General features: G+C 41.2%; 2 protein-coding genes across 6 annotated transcripts in view; one reads left to right on the top strand and one right to left on the bottom strand.

Moving 5' to 3' along the window:
- The window catches only part of BRCA1 (BRCA1 DNA repair associated), a 67,323-nt gene extending 50,568 nt beyond the window's left edge, over positions 1 to 16,755 (bottom strand). The window contains exons 1-5 of the mRNA XM_036758028.1: positions 16,670 to 16,755; positions 10,007 to 10,060; positions 3,937 to 4,014; positions 2,972 to 3,060; positions 2,134 to 2,273 (exon numbers count right to left, since the gene is read on the bottom strand). Of these exons, the coding sequence (XP_036613923.1) occupies positions 2,134 to 2,273; positions 2,972 to 3,060; positions 3,937 to 4,014; positions 10,007 to 10,060; positions 16,670 to 16,749 (441 nt within the window). The 5' untranslated portion in view covers positions 16,750 to 16,755. The remainder of the gene's footprint in view (positions 1 to 2,133; positions 2,274 to 2,971; positions 3,061 to 3,936; positions 4,015 to 10,006; positions 10,061 to 16,669) is intronic.
- Positions 16,756 to 18,471: 1,716 nt separating this feature from the next.
- Positions 18,472 to 21,210, top strand: part of NBR1 (NBR1 autophagy cargo receptor) — a 31,132-nt gene continuing 28,393 nt past the window's right edge. For 2 of the 5 annotated variants that reach the window (XM_036753518.1, XM_036753516.1), the window contains exon 1: positions 19,283 to 19,366. The gene's annotated coding sequence lies outside the window, so the exon portion shown is untranslated. Of the gene's footprint in view, positions 18,554 to 19,123; positions 19,367 to 21,210 lie in introns of those variants that run through there. The other 3 variants (XM_036753520.1, XM_036753515.1, XM_036753519.1) reach the window with 3 other exon arrangements.

Here is a 21,210-nt window from a genome sequence, read left to right as displayed (position 1 = left end):
AAATACTCAGACTGCTCTTTTCCATAATGTGGTGCAGTGGAAAGAGTACTGGCACTTGGAATGAGGGGACCTGAGGTTCCAATTCCACCTCTGAAACTTAATAGATATGTGACCTTGGGCAAGTCACTGAACTTCCCAGGGCCTCACTTTTTTTCCTCTAGAAAACAAGAGGGTTGCATTAGATGGCTTCCAGCTCTAGATCTATGATCTTTATGACCTCTCACCACACACTCAAAGCTTTCTTTCTCTAGGGTAAATAAACATTCCCATAGCCTTCAACTTATTCAACAAATCAACACCGCAGGATTTCCTCATGCAATCAGCTCCCCTCACCATCGTAGTGGCTCCAGACCCACTGACTCCACTCTCCTAAAATGAGGCGCCCCGCCTCCCCAAGTGGACACAAAACTTTAAATGAGGTCTAGAGAGGGTGGAACTGTGACCTGCATTCTGAGTACTGTTACTACACCCTTATTAGTGCAGCCTAAGATTGAATCATCACTATGGACCCACTTTGATTCCTCATCACGGAATGGGGATGATCCTGCGTTCTCAAAGTTTATGCCAGCAGAGCGTAAACTGTGCTAGGTTCTACCAAACCAGAAGGACTTTGGGTATAGCTGTTAAATCTTTCAGACACAGCAACTCTCAAAGAGTTGTATTTTTCACTGGTGGAGGAAAGAACTATACTGATGAAACCACAAGTCCTTTAAGTACTAAAGTCTAAGACTGTGTCAACTTTTGGGTCTAGAAAAAGAATCAGGGTCAGCTTTTTGGGTTGCTCCTTCACACTAGTAATGCAATCCATAAAAGAAGAAATAAAGACTGAATAGAGGTAAGAATTTAGAACTGTCAATGTAAAATTAAAAAACACAATTAGTAGATAAAAAATTCAATCTGTGACAGAGATTCTCTCTAAAAAAAGAGTTGAAACACATGTTGAAAATGTTGAAGTGGGGGATAATTTGACATGAAGCAAAAGGCAACAACATTAAAAACCACATGATGTGGGGCAGCTAGGTGGCGCAGTGAGTAGAGCATCGGCCCTGGAGTCAGGAGGACCTGAGTTCAAATTTGGCTTCAGACACGTGGCACATTTACTAGCTGTGTGACCTTGGGCAAGTCACTTAACCCCAATTGCCCTACCTTCCCCTCTCAAAAAAAAAAAAAAACCCCAAACAAAAATCACATGATTATAAGCTAAAGTCACTGACTTTAAACATAAGATGGACAAGATAATTTAAGGATCACAAGTGTCCCAGAGGAACATGTCTAACCCTAGAACCTGGATACTGTAATACAGAACATAACAAGAAAACAGCCCAGAACTTTGAAAACTCTGCCTCCTTTCTTCCCCACACAATTTGCTGTTTAGCCCTTATCCCCTTTCGTACACTAGGGCAGTTGATTTTTTAAAATCCAAGTGAAAATTTCATATTTAATCGCTATTCTACTTCACCACATTAGAATTGGCCCATTCATTGTTCTAGTGTGTTTGGCATATTTTTGGATCTGGATTCTATCATCACATATATATATTCACTATTCCTCTCTCAGCTTTGCATCATGCACAAACTTTATAAGAATGTGCTTGAACCCTTTAATCAAATGATTAAAAAAAAAATGAAGAGGACAACACTGTCTGTTTCTGCCTCTAGGTCTGTCTTTCAATAATTCTTCTATCTCTCAGGAGATTGCCCAGACCCTTTCCCTCGTCCTGCAGGAGCTTGGACAAACCAGGGCCTGCATATGGCTGGCAAGCACTTGGACTTCTTGCTAGACACCATTCTCTCTCTCTTCCTTAAATTCCTATAACATGTGGGACAGCTAGGCAGTACAGTGGATAGAGCACCAGCCCTGAGGTCAAATCTGGCCCCAGATACTTACTAGCTGTGTGACCTTGGGCAAGCCACTTAACCCCAACTGCCTCAAAAAAATAATTCCTATAACACTTGTCTGTAATACTTCCTAGGGCATTTAATCATGTACTGTCTTGCATTACTACTTAGTTCTGACATATGTGTGTGTCTTGCCTTTCTAACTAAATTTATCAGCCCTTTTTATATTCTCCCTCAATGCCTGGCAGAAAGTCATATAAGCAGAAGACAAATAAAAAAACAGAAAGGCCTTTACCGAGGTTGGATCTTCTGGTTCGCTGGTTTTGAATTTTTTGGTGCGATTTCTATAGCCCCTACTATGAATGATAGTAGCTTCCTGTTCTAGGGGCTCAGGAGTCCTCTTCCTCCATTTTGAAAAATCTTGACTGTTTGAAACTGTTAAATCACAACATAGAAAACCATGAAGGAAAACATTGGTAAGGTGATTAGATGAAGTTATCTATAATTTTAAAACCCAGTTATACACATCCACTCCTATTAGAAAACCTGAAAAACAACGGGCCAGCAGAGTGTTTCTTTACCTATAAAAAGGGAATAATATTACTTTTGCTACCTGCCTCACAGGCGCTGTAAAGAAAGAAGATCTTTGTAAGCCTTAAGGCATCAGAGAAATGTGAATTGTTAACTTAGATCTGAGACTGAGTTAGGCTAACCTCTGTAAAATGTACAGATGAGTAAACTGAGGCACAGAGAAGTTAAATCACCAAGGTTACATAGGAAGTAAGTTGCAGAGCTGGAATACAAACCTAGGCCCTCTGCCTCTAGATCCAATTCTTTTTCCACTTGGGCATGGTGAAAGCTATGTCTGTGCCTCTCCAGGACGAGGCTGCTGGGATCCTGAGGATAGGCAGAGCCTCCTCCCTTGAATCCCTTCTCTAGCCTACTCCTCAGCAATGCCATCACTGCTGCTGTTGTGACTTTGGCCCTTTCTTTCCATCGCTCAGGACCAGTAAATCTTTCAATAACACAGAGTTAGAAGGAATGCTGATACAGAAATAATCAACCTGAAAATAAAATGAACTTTTACAGCCACAGAAAACAATGGCTTGTCTCTGGAGACACCCAACACTTACACTGGAATCCTGTGTCGAGCTCAAAAGCATGAATAGTTTTCAGCAACCCTTCCACAAGCTGATTAAATCTTGTACTTTCTCGTAGGCTTCTGAAACAAAAGCATTTGATGGATACTTTTAAAAGGAAGTCACCATCCACGGTTTCAGAGATGTTCAAAGAAGATAAATAAAGGCAAGGAACTTCACTGTGATACAAGGGGAAAAACACAGGCGCAGTAACTGTAGAAATTGTTTCCTAGGGACAGAGGATTAATTCTTCCAGATACTGCGGACATTATACTATAATTAAAACATTATTCACATCAGAATAAACTAAGAGGCAGCACACATTATTTTTACAACTTATCTCTAAAGAATCTAATACAGCCCAAACCACTAAAACTGCCGGAAGTGGGGGTGTCCTGACTCTGTAACTCTGCAAACACCACTGGCATAAATCAAGGTCATCAGAATTTGTTGCTCTCTCCATTCAAAGCCCAGTGCCACTATTTCTCTCAAATAAATGACGTAATTTGGACTGCCAGATGAAGTCCTCATAGAAAAGTATTGCTTAAGAAAGATCTCAAAATAAAGAGTGATTCAAAGGAGAGGCTCAAAGTTTCTGCACTTGGGTGGGGGAAACAAAGGGAAGTAGGGAGGGAAGTAGGGAGGGCAGTAGACAGGTCTGCCACTAACTAGCTGTTACATTTACAGAGTAAGTCAATAGAATGAGGGGGTTGGGGCTGTTCTCCAACGTTCCTTCCAATGTTTTAAATATTCTATAATCCTGTGACTCTACAGGTAAACTGGCTGATGTTACCATAACACAGAATTCATAAAACTTTTCAAACACTTTTAGAAATAACTCATTCCACCCGTTAAAACATACTTTCCTATATCTTTTTTCTACTGATGGTCAGGACTGGCAAGACAATCAACTGTGCTGTCGGGCTTTCCTACCTCCCACCATCACTTCAATTATATACCTTTTGGTTATATTGTCCTTGCATAGTGGACACTGAGAGGGCCCTTTCTTCTTACTGAGAAGCTTCAACATACAAAATCTAGAAAAAGAAGAAAAACAAAGCAAGTTACTTTTTGTGGCTGGGGCACCCTATGGGGAGGAGGCCATCCAAGATAAGATAATCCTACATCTATGTTAAAGGTGAATTACAATCAATGGTCCTTGGAATTGGTTTAATCAGATGATCTCACTGAGAGTTAGAAGGGTTTCACAAGTCATCTGCTCTGACTCATATCTGTGCTGAAATCTCCTCCAGGACATCTCAGCAAGGGGTTCTCCAACCTTTGCTTGAGGGAGGGTGAGGAGGTAGAGTCAAGATGGCAGAGAAAAGGGACTCACCTGAGCTCTCCCCCAAACCCATCCAAGTAACTTTAAGTAATGCCTCAAATTCTAGAGAGGCAGAACCCACAAAAGAGTGGAGTGAAACAATTTTCCAGCACAAGATAACTTAGAAGGTCGGCAGGAAAGGTCTGTTGCACCTGGATGAGAGTGGAGCACAGTCCAATGCAGATTATGTGACTTAATCAACAGTGGCAGTGGCTGCTTCTGGAGCTCTCAGTTCATAGATGGTAAGGGGGTAAAACAACTGGTCAGAAGGAGGTCACAGGGGCCCCTTTGCTAGCACTAGGGGCAGGACTCTGTTGCTTTGCCCATACTCAGATCTGGGTCATAGTCCTGGATGGCAGAGTGAGGAGGACTAGCACACCAGAGCTTGCAGCCACAGTGGTCACCCTTCCAGGGCAGGAAAGAGTGCTTGTGGTCACTCACAGACCAGGGCATAGGCCAGGAGAGGGGTAAACACTCCTCTCCTTAGATCATACTACCTTGGAAGAACTGAAAACTTACAGGTCCCTAGAAATATGTCTGAAAACAGCTGCACAAAAAACCTGAAGCTTGGGATGGTGCCCTCTCCATCCCACTTTAGCATAGAGTTAAAAGTCAAGAAATAGGCTAATCAATCCTTCTTCCACATAAAAGGCCTTCAAACATGTAAAGAAAACATTTCCTCTCCCCTCTCAGTCTTCTCTTCCTCAGACTAAACTTCCCAATTCCTTCAACAGATCCTTGAATGTCATCATTTCCAGTCTCTTCAATATCCTCCTTTGCACTTGGTCCAATGGGTCAGCAGACAGTGCTGTTGCACAACTGGATGCCAGTGCTACGTGAGCAATGACCTATAAAGACTGAGGATATAACTGTATACGAAATGTATTGATGTAACCGAATAAAATTTACAAGCAATTCAGTTTGATTCCCGTTTAATGACATATGTAACTATTGCTGGGCTGCAGGGCAATTTGTTAGATTTGGAATGCACTTCACATAATTGACTATGTATATTAAAATAAAATTTAAACTATCTGGAATCCAGACTTCCAGAATCTTTAGGTTAATGCAATCAGTCAGGGAACAACTCCAGCCTGGATATGGATGGCAAACATGCCACTGTTCTGGGGATGAGGCAGCAGCAGCTGAGCACTCAGAAATAAGTGAATACAGCTGAAAACCCAGAGATTTCACTCCAGGAGTTGTAACTGGTTACTTTGCTAAAAGTGAGGATAGCCATGCTCTGATTGGCTGGTGAAGTCTATAACAGGCTTGCCTTTTTCCCAAGAGAAATGACAACTGGTGAGTGAAAAAGAAAAAGGCAGAGAGAAGAAGCAGTAAGAGAATACGAAAGGCCAGAAGGAGCAGAGGTGGTTCCTGGCAGTGATGGAGCCTCACAATAAATAGCGCATTACTTACTAGTGGAAAAAGGATACTCTAGCATGTTAGTTTGAAGAAGACAAGTCACCGGGGTTAAACTTGAATAGCTCGTAAAGGTATCAGTGTGCCACCATGAAAACACATTGACCAGTACAGTCCTGGAGCTGGGGGGAGGAAACTTATCATATTCACCACTAGAGTGCTGTGAGAATAACAAGCTCAGGGCACACGAGCTTAAAGGCAGAGCTGGGTGCTTGGTAGGAGGTAAATGACAATATAGATCGTAATTTCCCTCTAGTGAAAGGCTACAAGCAGAATCCTAAAGCTTTCATCACAGTTAGAAGACATCTTGTCCAGCACATCCTCCCCCTGCCCCCAACAGTATTAAACTAACCTGAAAAGAAAATTTGGATTCGGTGATGAAGAGTGAGCACAGGAAAATCCTGATGATTAATAAAACATTGGTTCCTCTAAACCACATACTCAGAAAGGGCAAGTCATTCATATTCTTGAAAACACCAAGACTAGACCCTATGGCAATGGAACATTGTCATGTAAATCAGAGAACACCTAGATCACGTCCCTTGGGACTGGGTCTCTCTGGCTTGATGCTTACTGAAAAGGCAAAAGACTTTTAGGTGGCAGTGCAACGAGTGAGTCATGGATGGGGTGACTGCTTCTACCCTCCCCCGACTGAAAGCTGACGATACAGCTTCCTCATTTCTGATCACACCATTCCTTTCAAAGACTGCATCCATTCCCTGTTGCCTACTCAAGAAACTATCAATTCCTTACCCCAAGATTCAAGGTTACTCATGATGAGGCTGCAGATCACCCTGCCAGCTTCATCTCATCTAATTCCTCTTCCCACTGGATTCTATGTTTTGGCTGAACAGAGCTGCTCTCCGTACTTCATTCTTGTCTTGCCATCTTGTCTCCAAGTGGTTCCTAATTCCTGGAATGGCCTATGCCCCCAATTTCCATTTCTTGAACTCCTTCCCTGTCTTCAAGGCCCAATTCAAGACCTTTCCCCAGGAAGTTTATCCTAACCACTGTGCCTTGACTCCCAATTTAAAGTAATCTCTCTAGTCTCTTCTTTGCATTTATCTTACTTTCCTGTTTATTATTGCTATTTGTGTATCTCTCTCCCCCATTAGATGGTAAGCTCCCTGACAGCAGGGTCTGCATTGTATCTATCTTCATATCTCTAGCATATAGCACAGTGCATTGCATATGTTAGGAATTTAATAAGTGGTTACTAAATTGAAATTTATTTGGTGTTTTGAACTGAAAAGTAGTATCTGAAGAGAAGATATAATAGCTGGTAAAAAAAATTGCAGGCAAATCATAACATCATATCAGAATTTTGTGGCTTTTTCCAGAGAACATGTTTTGAAGCCTATCTATTTCCTGAAGAACTTTTATATGTGCAGGAAATTGCTCTATCCTGGCAGGCATCAGTGAATTAAGCACAAGCTCCTATAAAATACAACCTTTGGTGATTGGAAAATTTCATTATCCTAGTGTTTCCCAGGGTGGCACACACTGCCTGATACTGAGAATCTAAGTTAATAAATACATGGTGAAAGACATCTTTTCTGACTTTGTTTTTTACCTTCATGGAAAGATCATTTCAGAAGCGTAAGCTTGCCTGGGGCTAGAAAAACGCTTCCATTATTGGACGATTGTGGAACACAATTCAAGAAGTCAGGTTAGAGTATGGGAATGTTCTTATTATCTTTCTGTCTCTCAGCATTACCTCATTATTCAACCTACAGACCAGGGCATAATTTAGAATATGAAATGTTATCATAGAAGAAATTTCCTAAGAAAGCTAATCACATAAGTAAGCATTCTGCAAGAATTCCAATTTCATTATAACGTTAAAGATATATTTCTTAATATTTTTGCCTAGAATTCTGTTAAAAAAAACCAAACATTAAGGAAAGTTGGAAGAAAAGTAGTCTAGTATTATTTCCACAGAAGCATATTTTTATAACGATATTTTGTAGCCTTTAGATCAGAGGTTCTTAACCCAAGGTTCTTGAATTTAAAAAAAAAATTGGTAACTATTTCAATAACTGGTGTCCTTTGTAATGCCATGCATTTTACTTTGTACACTTAAAAACATGACTCTGAGAAGAGGTTCTGGGTTAAGAACCCCTGCAGCACAGTATCTAGGTCCAAAACACCATGGCAACAGATTCTTGAAATTCTGAGGTGTGCTCTGCTTCACGCCCCATTAACAAACTTGAAGCAGATGTAGGAGAAGAGCAGGTGCAAACTGAAAAGGAGATGCCTGTACTCCACTGTTTTTGTTAATAATGCAGAGATTAAAAACAATCTTCTGAATGCTGCTGACAAGTCAAAGAACTCAGATCAATAGTGAAGATGATGACAATTTTCTAAATGATAAGAAAGTCAGTTGGAAGAAAGGTGTTTAGACCTTTGAGTCCCTAATTAATTTGGAGAAAGGCAGCCCAGGAGGTCACACGGCTATTTTTCTTTTGCCCTATAAGGCAAATAAATTTAAAAAAAAAAAAAAAAGTCCACATCAGAGACTTTTCAAGAAGGCAAATTCTTGAGCCAATGCTAAGTTCAGTACCCATTCAGCTCCATGTCACACACCATCTGCATCTATATATGTATGTGTATGTCTCTGTGTGTGTGTGTGTGTGTGTGTGTGTGTGTGTGTGTGTGTGTGTATAAAGCTGTGTGTATGCATATCTACAAAGCATAAGTGTCATCAAACTTTTTTTTTGAGGGGGGAAGGCAGGGCAATTGGGGTTAAGTGACTTGCCCAAGGTCACACAGCTATCGTGTCAAGTGTCTGAGGTCAAATTTGAACTCAGGCCCTCCTGACTTCAGGGCTGGTGCTCTACTCACTGTGCCACCTAGCTGCCCCAATTAAACTTTCAGAACTCATCTGCATTGGTTTTTTAATCTCTGGAAGAAGATAACAACAACATAGACATGTTTTAGGAGTGACTAATCATTTCACCAGAGAGGTGCAAGCATGTTTTACTATCTTTTAAGATTTTTTTTTCCTTTTCACTTCTTTCAAATTCTCCAACACTGAGACTCAGTGTCAGTTGTTTTCCATGATATATACATAACCTCTTTAATCATTACTTTCTTCAGATATTCACGTCCAAAGAAAAAGGTCCTTTTGAACAATTAGGCTGTTGTGACATCTTCCTTCTAAACAAATGAATAGTTCTCAAGTGGTTTATCCTTGGTCCTAAAGAGTCTGTCATTGTGCCATAATGCTGTGGGCTATTCCAAAGGTCATAATTTTTTTTTAGAGGCAGGGAGATGGAAAACCTAGGCTTGGGGGTTGTAGCAGAGAGGTGAGAGGGCCTAAAGAATGATTCTCATTCAGTGAATGAGCCTTGGAAGGATAACAAGGGAGGGCTCAAGGATAAGAGAAAGGGAGGTACGCCCTAGAGTACTGAGCAGGTAGCAAGGAAGCAGTGGTACAGTAGAAATAGCATGGGATTTGGAGCCAGAGGTCCTGGGTTCAAACCTAGGCTTGGCTCTTACCACCTATGGGACTTGGACACTTACCCTACCTGGACTCTTAACTAATTTGTGAAATGAGGGGGTTGTACTGTCTAAGGGCCCTTCCAATTCTCCATCTGTGAACAGTCCTCTAATACGTATAGCTCAGGCTAATTATCCTAGGTGTAGTAATGGAACATCATTGTCCCTTCTGGATGAGGTACCTGGCAGGGACAGCTTTAGAAGGTAGATCTCTAGAACAAGGAGAAGCTCTCCTATTTCTCCCACCTCCAAAAGACACAAACCCCCCATTCCTGTATGAGATAAAAACTACTTGAAAATCTCAATAAAGAGCTAACATAATCCATTAACATTTCCACCTTAGCACAGTATAAACATCTGATATATTCTTTTCTTGTTTTGAAAAAGGTTAGAAAGAAGTAGGTTGTGGGCATAAAGTATACTTTTAATGGGGCAGGGGGAAGTAAACCAAAAGAAGTATCTGGGAGTAATAAGGACAAATGCTTACTGCCACACAATGTGGACTCCTCCTTTTCTGTTCTTATACATGCACACATAAAAATGTGTGCAAAGACTGGACCATACAGTAATTTGTGCCCTGCCAAGGAGTTAAATATGCTAGCACCTTTAATAGGAATTGGGGTTATGAATATGGCAAAATGGGTTGGTTCATTAAAAGCTTCTGCAAAACAAACTCTTACAGATTCAGGTTGAGTTTCTCTTAGTTTAATTTAAAAGGACAAGGGAACATGCTAGAATCAGACAAGTCCTATTATGAAATTGTATAGAATCTTGACACCTACTTGCAAAATATGTGGTCACAGGTTGTAGAAACAGGCTCTTTGATCAACTCCAGACTAAAAGGACAGAAAAGAAAAAAAAGAATGTTTATTTCATTGTAGAATTAAACACAATTTTAAAAAAGCAGGCATATCCTTTGGGAAGACCAAATTAATGTAGAACTAGAACTTTTAGTATTTTACAATTAGTCTGAGGTGGAGATTTAATTGTTCAAGAGTGACTTTGCAAAAACAAAACAAAACAAAAAAAAGAGTGACTTTGATCATTCCTTTTCTCTGCATTCCCTGAACACTTAAAGACTTAGCATTGCTATATAGTAATTTATACTCACTGGTATACTGTTAAATACTGTAGTCACTTTGTATATATGTGCATGTGTGTCCCGTCTCTCCAATTAACCCATAAGCAATGTTGTCTTCTGTTATTTTTTAGGTTTACTTACAGTGTATAATCATGGATTACTATTCACCAAGAGCTACAGTCATCGATCCCCAAACCATTTACCTATTCACAATAGTTCAATGTTTCATCCTAGTGTTCCAATGCTTCTCTTTAATCTTTTGTCACTGCTCTTTACAAAGACCAGGACAACAAAAAGATGTTCTAGGATTGGGATTGGAAAATGGTTCTTTTCAAATAAAGACCCTTCTTTGTGGAGGGACTGGTAACAGTCCTTTGGATTATGGGGTTTGTGCCATACTACAGTATCATAGAAGCCATCAAGTCCAACTCTTTCACTTTATAGATAAGGAAACTAAGTCTGAGAGACAGTAAGTGACTTGTCCAGGATCACATAGCTAGTAGTATCTGAGGCAGGATCTAAATTCAGGTCTTCCTGATTCTAGGCCCAGGGCTCTATTCACTTGTTGGCTAGTTACCTATGAGGAAGTTGAGGAAACCAAGTGTCAGAGAGGACAAATGACTGTTCTAAGGCCACAGAGGCCATAAGTAGCAGAACTGGAGTCCTCTGACTCCAGATCCAGTGTCTTATGCACTGTACCACACTGTCTCTGTCAAAAAGGGATAATAATCAATATTCTGCTGATCTTAGTGTTACATAGTGATAGTATAGTGCAAACTATAGAGCACTACACAAAATAACACTATTTGGATGAAATTAAATAAAAAACAAACAACTAGGGAATGTAGAAGACTCCAATTTGTTAACTGTACTTCTACTATGTATCTTACCAACTGGTAAAGGAGAGCTTGGAGTTAGCTGTGAGGCCAGATGGTTTTCAATCTCATCCAGTGACTCAATTTGGAAATAGTTACATTCCAATATGGTAATTATAACTCAAACTACCCAAACATACCGCAGACAAAAACTTTAAGATGAAAACTCCAACACGTGATTGTGTGTGTATGCGTATGTACCCCCAAATGGGAGGCTGGGACACATGTTAATGAACATTTAGATGGGGAACAGAGAAAAAAATAAATCAGGCAAAATCTGTTCTCCTGGGTACTGACAGAGTCAATGTTTATCATGAAGACAGGAAAAGATCCAATTTAAATATTTTCCAAAATAGACCCATTTTAGACCCACTGCATATTTATATGTGATTGGTAAGAAAATGAAAACAGTTCAGTACAGGAAAAGAATACTTAGTTCAACAGGAACTAGTGTTCACAATTTTTTTTTAAATCTAGGTATGAAAGCAAACAGTAGGACATAGTGCAGAGACAGCCAACTCTAGACTTAGGATCCAGTAGTATAGTAGAAAGAGTCCAGGCTATAGAATAAAAGGACCTAGGTTCAAATCCTATCTTTGATGCTTAAACTATTCGTGTGGCCTTAGATAAGTCCCTTAACTTCACTAGTCCTCAGTTTACTCATTTGTAAGTGACCAATTTAGATGAGATGATTTTCTGCTCTAAATATGTGAATTTAGGATTAAGGCCCACCTGTGCCATATACTGGCTGTGTGACTTCAGGCAAACCACACAACCTCCAGGTGCCCTGGGCAATCCTCTACAACTTTAATGAGTTATGGCCCAGGTACTAATTTGTATTGGTAGAAGGAATTCCCTACACTGATTAAACCACAGGTCTGAATTAATAATAAGAAATGAAAGAAACAGAAAGAATCCTCAGAAGTAAGCATCAAATATTCAAACCCATCTTTTTTAGACATTAGCAAAAATAAGCACTCGAATGTCCTATGCTAGACACATTAGAAGCATTACTATTCTCCATTTTACAGATGAGGAAATGGAGGCTCTGGTGGGGGCAGTGATTTGTCTAAGGTCACCCAGATTTTATCTCCCAAGTTCAATACCCTTTCCAATCTTTGATGCTACTTCTCTGAAGCAAAGGAAATTCTGAGTAATAGTATTAAAAGATTTAGAGATGGAAGGAACCTTGAAGACAACCTTGTCTCCACTTCTTATTTTATAAATGAGAAAACTGAGGTTAGTAAGGGAGTAAAAGGGATTTGGTGAAGGTCCTACAAGAAGTGAGGTGACCAGAATTCATCTGAGATGGATCTTCCAAGCCCTTGAGACCTAGCCCTCCTTCTACTATACCAACAGTTTCCAATAATCATCAAAAGACATTTATTAAGCACTTATTTACAAGTGGTGCTTATAAATACTACATAAAGCAAGTTACATAGGCATGGTCCCTCTCCTAAAGCAGCTTTCAAACAAAGAAGCAAAAGATTTGACAATCACCAGGATGAGCAAATCTACATACACGAAGGAAAGAGCTTAAGTAGTAACAGCAGTAGCCGACTGAAAAGGAAAACCTAGCATTAACTCCCATGTTTGCATCTTTATGTCTTTATGTATGAGTATTTTTAATTGATGGTTTAATTTGCCAGAGTGATAGAGAAGGCACATTACATTTTTATGACTTAGTACCATGGAAATGCAAAATAAATGGAGCCAAGTGTCACTACTAAGGACATTTTGATCACTCAGTAAATACCACTCTCAGGTAAATACCATGAGAATTCTACCCTAAGTTTTGTGCTTTCTCAAGAGCAGTCCCTCCCTTTCCCCTCCCCCCATATTGTCATTTCCTGCTTCCCTGGCTCTGAGTCTTCACAAATTAGGTAGCAAATTTCTTTGGGCCCTTGTGGTTTGTTGCTTAGCTAAAATGTTGGAGGATTTTTGCTTTCTAAATCTTGCCTGTATTTGACTTAAACTTGGAACACAAATTCACCCTATTTTTACTTCCCTGATATGAAATTTGCAGAACTCAGCACTCTCATGTGGTAGAAATAAAAATGCCTGTTGGCCTCAAGTCACCTTCCTTTTCAAGCATAAGAGACAATAAGTACTATCTATAAATCTATATTCTTAATGTCAACTATCACAGACAGTATGATTACAGAAGAAAAAATAATCAAGGACCCATTTTTAAAAAAATTCCTACAGTTTTGGTTTTATTTTTAAATCAAACTGTTCTCACATGTGATAGAAATGGAATACTGGATTTTTTCATGTGGAGGGTTGGTTACTTGTAGTCAAAGGTCCTATCTGCCATTTGGCCTTTCACAGACACCAAACAGTCATGACTGTATTGTGGCCATTTTTAACACCATCCATTCTTAAAAGGCGAGTAAAGTTAAACACAGAGTAGTAGGATCAACAAGGGATGTTCCATAATCACGGCAGTGCAGGCCCTTGCCTTAATGTCTGACTCGTGTACAAACACCTTTGGTAAAAACTAATTGAGACTATTGGATAACTGTTAGTGGGGACGACTACGTGTGGCACTCAGGACCTACAGTAGGAGAAGCCCAGTCTCTGAGAGTTTTTTCTAGAACCCTGAGAGTAGTAGCTGCCCTCCAGGGACCCAACCTGCCAATCGGAACAGAAGTTGGGGAATTCTTTCTTTTATCCTCCTTGACTCACCACACAGATTTTTTTTTATCTTTATTTATTTATTCATTCATTCATTTATTCTTTTTTCCAAAAAGTTAGGACAACTTACTTTTCGTCCTGTACAATTTTTATTTATGATTTCTTGAAATATAGCTTTGAGAAAAACAGGCTTTAAAAAAGCCCACTGAATTTCAAGTGGAGCTACCTGACTACCCTTTAAACCCAAATCACTCTGGCTTTCATAGAATGGCCAATGATAGTTCCAGCCCAAGCCTCAGTGGCACACTATTTAGGTTTTGATGGTTTAGCATGAATGTTAAAAGCATTTGTTTTCTGTTCAGACCAGAAACTTTGAAGGTCTTCACCTCTCAGACTGACATTTTTGTGATGGTAAATTAGGCCATCTTTTGCCTCAATTCTTACCTACACTTTGGTCACTGAATGGGAGTCACCTCAGACATAGAGACCTGAGAAAGACCTTAATTTAGAAAGGCCAAGGTCACCCACTGCATCTTGGGCCACCACCAGCAGTCATGACTTTTGTCTTGCCACTGGACTTCAATGACTCTGGAGGAGAGAATGAAGCCAACAGCTTGGTCACAATCTGCCTCACTTAAATCCAATTCACAAGTCGAGATATCACCATCATGATGACATTAGTTTTCTTTGAGAATGAAAGACTGAACGGCAACAAAAATCCAGGCCCTTGCCTTGATATTTGACTTGTACGCATAAATTTGACTGAGAAATTCAAATGGATATTAGAAATTTTATCGCCAGCACAGCAGATAGCTTAGCGGAGAAATAAAGAATGCTGTCTTACAAATCATAGTAAATTCATCAGACTTGGCAGTATCACTCAGTTTGAAACAAAGGAAAAGGAGTTTTGTTTCAGCAGGAGCTGCCTTGCTCAGGTTAGCTTACTATACTAGATTTCTCAAGCATCCTTTCGAGGACAAAGGAGACGTATGGATGGTTACCATGATTGAATAAATTCCCTCCACATCTGCCTATTATACTTCTCTCCCTTTAAAGTCCAGTTCAGATTCAAGACTCCTCCATGAAGCCCTCCCTGATCTCTCCTAGATGAAAGGGATCTCTTCTTCCTTTCTCAGAGTGAGAAAGATCCCAGTTTTGCAAACTCTGGCTGATATGAAAGCGGCGGATCTATTCTCAAAAGGCACAGCGAGGGTCTTACAATCAAGAATTACCAGGATGATGTGAAAAGATTATGTAGAATAATTTCTCATAATGCATACTATGAACCTCTTCTTTGTTCTTACTACCTTTTATTAGGCATCATACCTGTCTGCATTCATATTTTATTTCCTGCATTACTAGACTGTAAGCTCCTTCAGGGCTTATGGTCTAGCAAATTGAATCCAGAAAGAAATGTACCTTTTCCAAACAAAACAGAAAGTATGTTGGGTAAGTGGTGGTGGTGGTAGTGATAGGGAGGTGCCTCTATTTAAAAAAAAAACAAAACAAAACCCAGAGAAGGAAAAGCTGGAATGTATGAAACCTGATCAGAGGAAGGTGTATCCTGTTACCTCTATGGCCCCAACCCTGAACTTTGTTATGATGGAAAGATTCTTTACCTGGTTTGCAGACTGGCATTTCATTCACAAAGCCAGGTTAGACTGTGTTCCTTTGAATGGGGCCAGGAAATCTGGCCCTGGAGATCAGTCCTGCTGTTGGTATAGAGCCTTAAGAGAAATGCTCCTCACCATGTCCTCTGCCATTGTAATCATCATTTGAGTTGGGGTTATAACTCATGGCATAATGCCATCCTAGAGAGATTAGTGAAGGCCATGAGAGAATGTCAGAGACCACTGAGGTCCAGGTGAATCTGACTGTTCTGGAGTTAAAAGAAACACTTCATTCGACTAGACCTGGTAATTCTTGATTGTAAGAACCCCTCTGTGCCTTTTGAGAATCTTTGGCTTCATCAGAGTTAAGTCAGAGTTAGCAAAACTGCAAAATATCAAATAGTATGCCAGCATCTGGCCCAACAAGGCTTTAGGGTTTACCCAGTGATTGCAGGGGTTCTGGGATCCAAGCAATGACTACATTATCTGAAATAAAAAATAACCAGAGGTATCGGCAATCTCATGACAAAACTGATGGTTCAAGACTCAATCAAGTGGCATAGAGATAAGTATATTGAGACAATATACAGAATGAATATAAATGAAGGATGAAAAATCTCTACTATTTAAGGACATGAATATTTTATTATTTTTTAATCTGAGAAGCAAGTAGCTATTCTTCTTGTACAAGGCTGTTGTAAGGAGTTTTATTCCTTTCCTTTTTTTTTTAAAGACATGTCAACTTTATATGTGTATAGATTTTAAAGTATGTAACCTATCAATATTGTTACCCATTTATTTATTCAGAAGGAAAATTCTGATGGGGATAATGATGATGTGATAATGGTTTTGCATCTATTTTTTAAACATTACTTGAATAAGGGAAAACTGTCAGTGGTTCTAAACCTTCCTTAATTTATGACCACAGTATTATTCTTTACCATGAGGAATCATTAAGGAAGAACCTGGAGGCATGCGAATGCAATTGCAAGGGTAAGTTCCACACAATTTGTGGGAGACCTACACAAGTGCTTTCAAGGGTAAATGCTATATAATTTTCAGCATACTTAAGGCAATGCTGAAGCACAACTTTGGAGAACCACTATATAATACAGTGCACTTTCACCTCTAATAACACTCACTGTAAATTCTTCTAATGATTTCAAGCCATTTTCCCACTTTTGTGCCGGTGTAGGCTTAGGAACGGGTCACAAATAAATAGTGACTGGCCTACAAACTTACCAGATAGGACATTCTAAGATTTTCTGCATCCCAGTCAGGACATTCTTTACTTCTTCAATACTGACTGTAGATAAATCCATTTCTTTTCTCTCTCACCGAACCTTAACAGATACAAGGTAAAAATTATTTGGAAACAAATACTTTACAGGAAACATTTTTGAGTCTTGTTTTTTAAACACAAGGCCTTAAGACTGGAGAGCTTCAGCTATAGCCTTAGAGCAACCAATGAGAAGTACTTGAAAGGCCTCTGTGAAAAGCAAAAGCAAATCTAGTATATTTTCCTATATTTAGACTTATTCGAGTCTCTCTCCTCTTTTCTCTTTTGTTCATGGATTTTCTTTCTTCCTTCTCTTTTTACCTTCTATAGGAATAGTATAAAAAAACCCCCAGTGTTACGACAAGTTGAGCAAGCATCAGTGGACTCAGTTTGTTTTTCCCTATGCAGAAAAGTAGGCATACTAACATAGAATTTGCCCAAGTTGCTTTTCTCTTTTAAGGCGTTCCTTCTCACGCACTGTCAGATCTCTTCCCTCCTAATCACTTCCTTCTTTTACAGTTCCCCCATGAATATTCCCTACTCCTTAATCTCCTTCACTATTACCCTAGGCCCCTCTCCCACAGTTCTCCCAATTCTCCAAGGCTAACCTCTTACGTGTACACACACTGTATATGGATGATATATATCCCTCACCTGGCTACCACCCTTATCACCTATCACCTGGCCTATTACACAACAGCCTACAATTAGCCTCCTGGACTACAATCTTTCTCCTCTGCAATCCATTTGCCATCCAACTGCCAAAATGACACTCCTAATGCCATAGATCTGACCATGTTTTTGCCCTGCTCAAGAAGTTTAGGTTGTCTTCCTACAGCTTTTAGGATAAAATAGCTATCCCTATTTAGCATGCATGGCACTTTATAATGCGGTTTTACTCTATCTTTCCTGATAGAGCTCTGAAAGAGAACCTCAGCCACTCCCTGTTTCTATCAAACTTGTTTATTTGCGGTTTCTCATACAGGGCCCCTCATTCTCCCCTCTCCAAGGCTGATCCCCCCACGTCTGGAAAGCCCTCCTTCATCTCCACCTCTTTCAATTCCTAGACTTTACTGGAGGCCTAGCTTGTTCCCCGGCTTGGTTTAGCTCTCTCCCAAACCCGAAATCACGCTCTCTCTCTATTTACATTGTATTAACTTATCTGCATTTGTGTGGTTTCCTCCCAATAGAATGTAAGCTCCCTGAGGGCACCGGCTGCTTCGTTTTTTTTCATTTTGTAATCTCAACACACATTGCATCTAGTGGGCGCCTAATAAATGCATGCAGAATTGAACTGAACCTTTCCCACTCTTCCCCGGGCTTCCCTCTAAGCTCACTTTAGTCCTCTTCCCTTCATGAGCCCGCCTCCCGCCCAGGTAACACATCAAGTTACCTGGCTTGGTTTGAAAGCCTTCTTCCTTCCACGGCCTTCTGCGGGTTCTGGCGCGCAGACTCAGTTTCAACTTATAGTGATTTCCCGCGCTTTTCTGTTGTCATGGTAACGGAACTCCGCTGACTATCTCGAAGCCAATCGCAACGCCCGCTAGAACACGTAAACAGGGAGGGAAGAATGGGTTTGACTACTCTTGGATTCTGTGATTGGCCTTCCTTACTTTCCCCGTAAGACGGAAATGGAAGGAGCCGGAAAAGGAAGAGGTTACGTACTATGTGGAGAGCATTAGGCTCCGCCCCCTTCTTTTCTACTCTCTCAATCACTGGGTTATTGCGTCACAGTAATTGCTCTCCGAGAGTCGGAATCACCACCGGGAGCCACACTGTCCTTAGCAGAGCAGCAAGAGAAGTCCCGGGTCCTCCAACCCCTTCCGCCGCGATGGGAATCTCGCCAGGTAAAACAAATGATTGAGACTACAATACCCAGAGTGCATTGCGACAAGGTCGAGTTGGAGCGGGGAAGGGGAATGAGTCGCTTACGTGCACAGTCGGCGGGCTGGGGTGGGGGAGGAGAGATGAGGCGCAGTGCATCTTGGAAGTCGTAGTCTCCAGGAGAAGAGACTACATTGCGGATTTTCGTGGAACTTGGTGACGGTAGAAAACAGTCGAAGAGTGTTCGCGGTACACAGCCGATACAAATCCGTAGGGTTTCTGGGCAATCTGTATTGGGAGAGTAATGGTCCGGGGAGAGGGCCTGGGAGTAAGGGGACTACATGTCCCATCATGTCCGAGGTGGCCTGTACCTGGCCAATTGTCCTGGGTATCTGCAGGAGGAAAGCCTCTCTGGCCCGCTTCCGCTCCGCCTTCTTTTCCAGTGTTTGTTATTGTTATGTTTCTAAGCTTGCCGCCCCGCCCCTGTCTCATCCTAAACCAATCAGAGGCATGTCAGTTCAGAGGAACAGGGGCCCGAACCAATCGTCCCTCCGTGGGCTTGGATGACCCGAGTCTGGTTTCCATCCGCCATGTTAGAGTCTCCCCAGAGGGGCAGCAGCTGAGCCGGTCTCGGGCGGTCCTTGTACGGATCTCGGGCAGGCGCCCCCCGGGGGCGGGAAGCGGGTAAGGAGGCAAGAGGTCCCTCCAGGAGGCGGTGTCAGGCTACCTTGGGGCAGAGGTTTCGGAGGGCCGTGGACCGGTCTGCGGCGGACAGCTGTGAGTGGGCCAGAAGCTTTCCGGAACCCAAGGGGGCGAGGCCCAGCCAGGCCTCAGAGGTGAGGTGGCCCGGAGAAGGTTCGGGGGAGGCCGATGAGCCCCGCGAGAGAAGGGAGGGCTCCCGGACTGTGTTCAACCGGGTCTAGGAGGGAGGGGAAGCCCTGGCCGGGGAGGCAGTCAGTTAGTCTACGTTTATTAAGAGTCTACTGTGCGATGTGCACTATGCTGAGCTGTGGGTCTGTCGCTGTCATTGCTGGCCCTTTAGACTCGGGCCCCTCATTAACACTTCCCCTTCGTCCCCCGCTCCCCAAATCCCTTTTGTATCAAAGAAGACAAAAATAGTGAATAACTGGGAGAGTCTTGAGAGCTGAGACCCAAGTTCAACTTCTTCCTCTAGGCCATTATCGCTTCCTGGCTTCCCTCTAGGTCCTGGTGAAATCCTGTCTTCTACAGGAAGCTTTTTCCCATACGTTTTCATGCTAGCGCCTTCCCTCGGAGATTACCCTCAGTTTATCCCCTTCATCCCTTGTTTGTACCCAGCTCTTTGCAGTTATCCCCCCAATTAGACTGTGAGCTCCTTGAGGGCGGGGACTGTTTTTGCTTTTCCCTGGTCCCCTTCGCTTTGCCGAATCCTTGGCACACTGTAGAAGTTTAATTAATGTTTATTGACTGACTGATTTCACGCCAGGCAATTCTCTGAGACTATAAAGGGTTCTTAACCTGGAGTTCATGAACTCTCAAGGCGTCCTTGGGGAAAAAAAAGGAATTATATCTGTATTTTCCAACTCTTACTCTTTCATAATCTTCTATATTTTATGCATTTAAAAACATCATTCTGAGAAATGCTCCATAGGCTTCATCAGTCTGCCAGAGGGCTCCAAAAAAAAAAAAAGATTTAAGAACTTCTGCTATAAGTTATAGGGGTGTTGAATATCTTATGTAGAAGAGGGAGTTACACATCAAGAGCTCCTATGCCGATGAATCACAGCTCTAGTGCAGAAAAAAAAAATAGAGCCTAGGTTCTCCTCTTGTAGGTCAACCTAGTTTTGAAACAGAGAGAGGAAATGTGGTTTACCTCAAGTGGTGGGTGAGTTGTACTCTTGACTTTGAATACTGTACTGCCGAATGTGAGATGAATAGGCTGTTTAGTTACGTTGGCTGTTATTTAGAGTGGGCACACTCCATTTGCACGTAGATCTGAGATTTCCATTAAAAGGAGATTGCTGATTACTGATCAAGGCTTCTGAAGAAAAACCGATTAAAGAAAACAAAGACCTAGAAACGGGCAAGAACTGTCTCTGCTTACCTCTCTCCTCAACATACATTCTCACTTCTGTTTTTTTATCCCATTAGTAAAATAGTTGGTTGAATTCCAGACTATTTTGTGCATTTCTGTTTGTGTGATATGAGAAAGGGAGGGGGACAGTTAGTTTAGTAAACATTAGACTGAGACTTTCAGAATGTGGAAACTCATTTGTAATTTGGAAATAGGTATGGAACACTAGACCATCCATCACTTGTAGATAGAATCTTGTAGGTGACCCTAACTTAATTTTTCTTCCTTGTTTATTTTTTTTGACCTTCATTTTTAAAATGTTGAGTGCCAAATTCTTTCCCTCATGCCCCTCCCCCACCCATTGAGAAGGCAAGCAATAGGATGCCCATTATACATGTGAAGTCATGCAAAGCATATTTCGATATTAGCAATGTTGCAAAGAAAGAGAAGGGCAAGAAAAACAAAGTGAAAAACAAAATATGCTTCAGTCTGCACTCAGAGGTCATCAGTTCTCTGAGGGTGGATAGCTTTTTTCATCAGGAGTTCTGGTCCTTTCTAAAGCTCCTGGGAGATCACGAAGAAGGAATGTACTAGATTTTTCAAGGGTAGATGTTGAACCTACATGTT

The sequence above is a fragment of the Trichosurus vulpecula genome, chromosome 4 (genome assembly GCF_011100635.1).
Source record: "Trichosurus vulpecula isolate mTriVul1 chromosome 4, mTriVul1.pri, whole genome shotgun sequence".
In the NCBI taxonomy this organism is placed as follows: domain Eukaryota; kingdom Metazoa; phylum Chordata; class Mammalia; order Diprotodontia; family Phalangeridae; genus Trichosurus; species Trichosurus vulpecula.
The sequence above is the reverse complement of the archived record's forward strand: the minus strand, read 5'-3'. Positions and strand labels throughout refer to the sequence as shown.